Source organism: Psammomys obesus, unplaced genomic scaffold, assembly GCF_907164565.1.
Source record: "Psammomys obesus unplaced genomic scaffold, mPsaObe1.curated_primary_1811, whole genome shotgun sequence".
Lineage (NCBI taxonomy): Eukaryota > Metazoa > Chordata > Mammalia > Rodentia > Muridae > Psammomys > Psammomys obesus.
In genome coordinates, this window is record NW_026594377.1 from 1,090,168 (window position 1) to 1,096,774 (window position 6,607).

The 6,607-nt window shown below is 52.7% G+C and overlaps 1 protein-coding gene across 3 annotated transcripts; it reads right to left on the reverse strand.

The window, feature by feature from the left end:
* Positions 1 to 288: 288 nt before the first annotated feature.
* Tm6sf2 (transmembrane 6 superfamily member 2) lies at positions 289 to 6,289 on the reverse strand. 3 transcript variants are annotated; one of them, XM_055618684.1, is made up of 10 exons: positions 6,115 to 6,289; positions 4,808 to 4,911; positions 4,090 to 4,187; positions 3,915 to 4,018; positions 3,451 to 3,533; positions 2,816 to 2,940; positions 2,309 to 2,410; positions 1,874 to 1,966; positions 1,373 to 1,492; positions 289 to 706 (listed from the first exon to the last, which is right to left on the reverse strand). In XM_055618684.1, exons 1-10 carry the CDS (start codon positions 6,207 to 6,209, stop codon positions 497 to 499), a joined length of 1,134 nt encoding a protein of 377 aa, XP_055474659.1. In that variant the 5' UTR covers positions 6,210 to 6,289; the 3' UTR covers positions 289 to 496. The 3 variants fall into 3 exon arrangements, with proteins under 3 accessions (XP_055474659.1, XP_055474660.1, XP_055474661.1); XM_055618685.1 differs by having other exon boundaries at positions 4,808 to 4,944; positions 6,115 to 6,194; XM_055618686.1 differs by lacking the exon at positions 6,115 to 6,289 and having other exon boundaries at positions 4,090 to 4,134; positions 4,808 to 4,942.
* Positions 6,290 to 6,607: the final 318 nt, after the last annotated feature.

A 6,607-nucleotide genomic window follows, 5' to 3' on the forward strand; every position in this document is an offset into this window, starting at 1 on the left:
CCAGGGCCCTGATGAACGGCCAGCAGGCACTCTGTGGGTGACTGAGCTGCACCCACAGCCCATTCTGTGCTATGCTTCTTCCCAGTGTGACCGCTGCATGTCTCAGTCCTTCTGAGCCTCAGTTTTCCCAGCTGGAACATGGAGTTTTGTACCCACTGAGAGGCTGACTTTGAGAGTCCTGGCCCCTCTGCTTCCGGGCAGCCACAGTGGCTGTAAGCACCCTGCTATCCCATTTCGGGGTGCAAGTAGATGATCCTTTGCTACAGCTCCCTGAAACAATCAGTGATGTCCTAGGCACAAAAAGGGCTTTTATTAGAAGGATGGGGGAGGTGATGGGTAAATCGCAGGAGAGACACCTTGTCGTGGGTCTCCCACACTCCTTCATGGCATGGATTGCAACTTCTCCAGATGTCTATCCAGCTTTAAAGGTCCACTCCACCCTTGGAGGACAAGGCAGGCTGTACAGGTTGAGCTCTTAGCAGAGAGGTGCACATGCTCACTGCTGCTTCTTGTCTTGGCCCTGGGGCGCCAAGGGCAGTGTGGGCATGAAGAAGGCTGGCCGCCACAGGCAGCGGAAAGCCAGCAGGTGGGGCCCCAGCGCATACAGCAGGTTGCTCAGAAGAAAGACGGCCCAGGTGTCCTCCGGCACGCGGTAGGTGAAGGGTGTGCGCAGGTGCATGGAAGCACCCATATGTGAGAACTGTGCCTGGCGCGGGTGCAGAAAGAAGGGACACAGGTCAGACTGCCCCCTCCGGCCACTGCCCTCCCGGACACTGTTTAGCTCTAACTTCCCTGCCTCTGACCTGGTCCCACTCTTCCTCCTCACAACTGTTATCGATGAAGATTCCTTCCTCGGTCCCCTTGCCGTGGCTGGGTCAAGGCTTTTTTCTCTTCCTCCCGGGAAACCAGAAATAGCTCTGAGCCCTCTACTGCTCAAACCCCTCCCGGGGCTCCCCACCTTCTCTCAAATGCCCAGAACCTAGAGTTCATAATCGTCAACGCCCGGCTCCAATTTCTCTTGTCTCTCTCCCTTGATACCCTCTTTGCTGTCTTCCTGTGCTGTCCCCATTCATGGATGGCCTTCCCTGCCTTTATCTTCATGGGTTTCAATCGTTCCACTCTAAGATCTCTCTCAACTCCTGGGTCTCCTTCCCATCGAGGTTCTGTTTGTTTTTTGTTTTTGTTTCCCAGTGCTGGGGAATGGAAGCTAGGTCTCTGCACGCACTGGGCCAGCCCTGTGCCACTGAGCCATATCCTATGATGATTCTCTCCAACTCTGACTAAGCTTAGCACTATCTGTATATCTGGCCATCTCCCCGAGCCGAGGGAATTCTGGGGCAATGGGCCTGGGGTCCATCATCACTACCCCTACCTGGCCAATGGCTCCAGCGAATACCAAGGCCCAGTCTGGCAGCCAGGAGCAGCCGGGGAAGATGAGGGCATAGGCAGCCAGGCAGTAGAAAGGCAGAGCATAGAACAAATACATCAGCATCTAGGGGAGACCACAGCCTATGAGGACACAGGGTAGGTACTCTCCTATCACACACAGCAAGTGTGCACTCAGCTGCAGAGACAGTAAAGGACTCTGGCCCAGCAAGTTAGAACACCCTATTTCCAAGGCTAATATGATTGACAGGGGCATGTCATTCAGGCTGGGCTAATACGAGCCTGAATGAAACATGTTCTTAAATCTTAGGGTAGCCAAGAGGATGGATGAACCCCTGGAGTGGTTCTGGGGTGTGTCCTTGAGCACCTGGATTCCACGGTACCTGAAGTCTGCTTGCGCATCTGCCTGGCTGGCATGGGCTTCAGGCAACTGCTTCAGAGAAGCTGGGGCAGGACCATGGTCCTCTCCTCCCACCTGTCCTCTCACCTGCAACTTTGGGTAGGCCACAGGGTCCCGCAGGTATGGCTCATATTGGTAAATATAGATGAAACAGGCATCTGCGGGACAGTCAAGTACCACCTAAGACACAGAAAATCACCATCCCTGTGACACATCCCTGTCACAAAGGCACCTTCCCACTCTGGCTCTCAAGCCAAACCAACAATAATCACCCTGGTCCTGCTTAGCCCTCCCTAGTTCTCCCCCTTTGGCTTGGGGTCTACAATAAAATTATAGACAAGAGGCTACAGGGAATAGGTGTTTCTCATGAAACATTTGGGTCAGACTTAATGAACTTTCTTGGGTGATCAGACAGAAGAACACTGTCCTTTTGGCAACGAATAAAAAGTAAATTTGGGAGAAGCAGGCTGAACAGGGAGACTGGAAGTGAAGGGGTGCGGTGCCCAACCAAGGCAGACTCACCAGGCCCCGGAAGAGGGTGAACAATGCAGCAAGGATGAGGTATATGATGAGGGTCAGGTCAGCTGGGCGCTGTAGGAGGCGTTTCTTCTGTTCCTCCTGTACCTGCCCCATGTGAAAAAGTCAGCTAGCCAGAGAGGTCTGGAATCCAGCAGAATGCTCAACAAATGTTTCTCTCAATCTTCTGAGAACCAAGGAGGCTCTCCTAAGAATTCAGTCATTTAGACATGAGTTGAGGATTGAGGCTAGGTCTTGTATAGGCTGAGTAAGTGTTCTACCCCTGAGCCCCTACTGGGGAATTCTAGGCCAGTGTTCTCCTGCCAAGCCATATTTGAGTCTTCGGAGCTTTGAGACAATCTTACCATAAAATCCAAGTTAGAATTAAACTCATGGCAATCCTGCCTCAGTGTCCCCAGTGCTCAGATGATAGGCATGGGCCACCATACCTAGCTTGACACACAGCCTTTGATCCAAAGCCATTCACAGGCAGGTGCTGGCAGGGGCACTCACCATGTCGAGGGTATAGGAGGTTGGTGCACAGGACTGGTTGAAGATCCTCACACCAGCCCAGCATGGAACCAGCATGTAAAGGATGGCAAGGAAGAAGGCAGGTCTGATCTCTGAACTGTATTTACCTGCCAGGGTGGGGAGATCATGTGACTGGCAAAGAAGCTCCTAATAGCAACTGGGCCACGCAAGAGCCTCACCTTGGCAAGGGCATCATTTTGCCTTACACTATCATTGCTCAAGCTCTCCTACCCTCCGTGTCTTCCCAGCATTCTCCTTCTCCGGCCTGCCTTAATTTACCCTCTGAATATGTATGTCTGTGCTTTCCATCTTGGATGATATCCCCTTCGCTCAGCGATTTCTGATCCCTTTCAACCTGGGTCTTATCATCTCCACCCTATCTCCAAAGACCTACTTAACAAGATTTCACTAAAGCCACTCTAAAACTCCCTTCCTGTGTGAAGAGCATTCTGGAAAACCCCCAACATCATGGGCCAGGAGCCTGGAGAGCAACAGAATTAATGTCATCTCTCTTTTATTTCCATGTGGAAAGGGAGAGGTGGGTATCTTGATTGTTGGCTAAGGCACAGGGCTGTTGGGTCTACAGACATGTGGAGTCTCAGAATCTGTATCCTTACCAAGGATGTTTCCCGGGAGGAACACCAGGAGGCTCATGGCGAAGGACCCTAGCCAGTAGAGCCCAAGATTCCGGTACCTTTTCCTGGGAAGTGAAGGGGAAAAACTGTGGGCCACTAACCCTCAATCTCAACCCCTGCTAGAGCCCAGAGGCTGCCTTTGGGTCCCTGTTGGGCTATTTATTTATTTCATGTTTGGCAGCCAGGATGGAATGTAGATCTAAGCATGCTCAGAATGTGCAAGGATGGCACCTCATACAGGGACAACAAGCACTGGGAATGGTACCAGCGGTCTAGAAGATGTGGTCTCCTGCCAACCATACCCGTTGGCAGGCTCTGGAAACATCTGCTAGGCATCCCTGGGTGATCATAGCCCTTTTTCAAACATTTCCGGCTCCCCAGTGACCCGGAACCCACTTCAGGAATCAACTTCCTCCTGGGTTTCTAGGCTTCCGTGTCCCCCTCACCTTTTGCAGATGGCACCGGCCATGGCCAGATAGAGCAAGTAGTGTACAGTACCATCCCAGTAGCAGATGAAGATGCCATGTGCTGTGCGCAGGTAGGGCTCGCCCTGTGGGCAGCAGTGGGGCTCAGGAGCATGCGTGCTGAGACAAGGACCATGCCCAGCCACCCTACACCTACCTCCTTGGTGTAGAAATCCATGAATCCCATCAGGATGCCATCTTCCTGGAGTGCAATGACAAGGTCCACCACAGAGGTGAAAGAGAAGATCACAAAGACTGGAGAGAGAGCATGGGACTGAATAGGTGAGTGGGGTTGACATGGGCAGAGCTAGGCCCAAGTATGGTGTGGCTAAAGCCAACACAATGACAGTTGGACCTGGGCAATCTCAGGTTCTGTTCTTTTGACACAGGTTCTGTAGCCCAGGCTGCCCTTGAACAAATAGCAATCCTCCTGCTGTAGCTTCCCAAGTGCTCGGTTTACAGGCCCACAGCACCACACCTGGCTTTTAGTTGAGCTTATAATTGGGCTTGCAACATCAGATCCAGAGCACAGTGACAAGGCCATACATAAGCTGGATAAACTGCCATTCTTATCCCAGCAATTGGCACTCAGAGGCAGGAAGACCAGCATACAAGGTCAGCTTGGGCTATATTAATGCTGGGTTGGGCCTATTCTGATGGAGGAGACATAATTACTTCTCTCTGGAGTTCCAACTCTGAAAGAGGAGAAGGGGTCCTTTGAGGCTTTCCAGTCTTATGTTGTTCCAGGCCCTCTGAGTTCCACAGGTTAATGGGAATCTCTTAAAGACTAATGGAGGTCCTTAGTTCGCCCCAAGTCTAGATGGAGAGGCCTTTGCCCATACAGCCCTGCTCCCCACCACCTCCCAGTGACTCACCAGCATAGAGAGGGTCATAGGTGATTTCCCCATGAGATAGGCTGTAGATGGTCATGAAGAGCAGACCCAAGATCAATGCACTCACCAACATCACACACAGGGTCCTGAGGAAGGGAGGCCATGCTTAGGCAAGACCTCTTAGAGGAATAATTCAGAAAGTATCAGCAAATGAGAATGAAAACTGCCTTCCCTACTAGCGACTTGTTGCTTAGGAGTTCTATTTGGCAAACTTCTACTCATCCTTCAAGGCCCATCCATATTGTTCCCCTAGAAGCCTTCCCCGATTTCCCGACCCCTTTCTGTTAGTTCCAATAATTCCATCATTAGCTGATACCCATTCATTTGGATTTGTCTGGTCAGTCATTGAGGCTCACTCCTCATGTGACCAGGCCCTGATGGGGAGGGTCTCCTGTATTCCCTGAGGATCCCAGTTCCTCCCAAACTAAAGTCCAAATGCCTCCAACTGTTCCACCCTATCCTTGCCCAGATCTACCTCACCAATCTGATAAGACAGTTAAGCTAGTTGCATAGATAACAGAAGCCAGATCTCTGGGCTTCACTTAACACAGCTGGACAAACAAACCAAAACCCAGAGTGGAAAATCTACTCGCTCAGCGCCACACAGCGTGGTTTTGTTCAATTCTCCTACACTACCCAGGCCCACAATTCATGAACCCAGCTTGATTTCACCTAACTAGCAAAGCCAAGAACACTAATCTTGACATTGCACAGAGCTGTGATCCTCACCCACAACTATAGTGAGAGTTAGACGGATGAAGGGACAGAGGCTCCCAGAGGGCACTTGATCACTCAGATCCCCAGGAGACAGGTACTGGCATCAGGGAGCCTGACCTACGGCTAAAGCCCCCTCTGTCCTACTGTTTGGATCAGCTGAGTATTGGATTGAGGGGCTTGTTGGACTTCCAGGGTCTATCTAGAGAGAGAAGACAGGGACAGGGTGGTCATTTCGTGTAAGGGGAAGTTACTCTAGGCCTGAGACAGGCAGTGGAACAGGACAAGCGTGCCAGGGGAGCTGGGCCGGTAGGGCTTTCACTAGGATAATACTTTGACCCTGGGCGACTTTGGAACCTGAGCCGGGTGCATCCCTGGAATACCAGTAAACGCCCCAACCCACTATGGCTCCACATCACCTTTTCCCAGAAGCCTACGACAGCATCCTCCTGACTCAGTGCGGCCAGAGAGGGATTTCTGCTTGCATAGGCGTCCCCCAGGCCCAGCTTCGACCCCCTGGCCCGGCCACCCCTCAACCTCTCTCCAGCCCAGTGGTCCTCACGGATGAGACGCACTGTGAGAACGCTGAGACTTGGTTGAGCGCGTAGGACACTGGCAGGGCGCCGAGAGACAACGCCGCAGTCTTGCCAGCTAGCGGAGGGATGTCCATGGCAGCAGCGCCCCGACCTCCGAGACGCTTGGCTCGGCGACCTCAGCGCGTCTGAGCTCTAGGTTGCCAGGGACCTGCCCCGCGCAAAGGTCGTCCCGCGCGGGCCGGGCGGCCACCCTTACCTACGATAGGATTCCTGGCTAGTCTGCAGGGCCCGGCCCCCTCGAGACTCCGCCCACAAGCTTCCCTTCTCGGTCCTCAGCAACTGTAAGGCGATGGCCACACCTCTTCCCGCTTCTCAGCCCTTTCCCCGCCGGCTGTGACCACGCCCCTTCCTCCACCCAGTTATTAGCTCCACCTCATGCACCATTCACCTGTGTAGCTGAACTTGGGGAAATGGATTGTATGTCAGTAGGGGCGTAAAGACCAGAGGAGGAAGACTGTGGGGAGTCCTGATT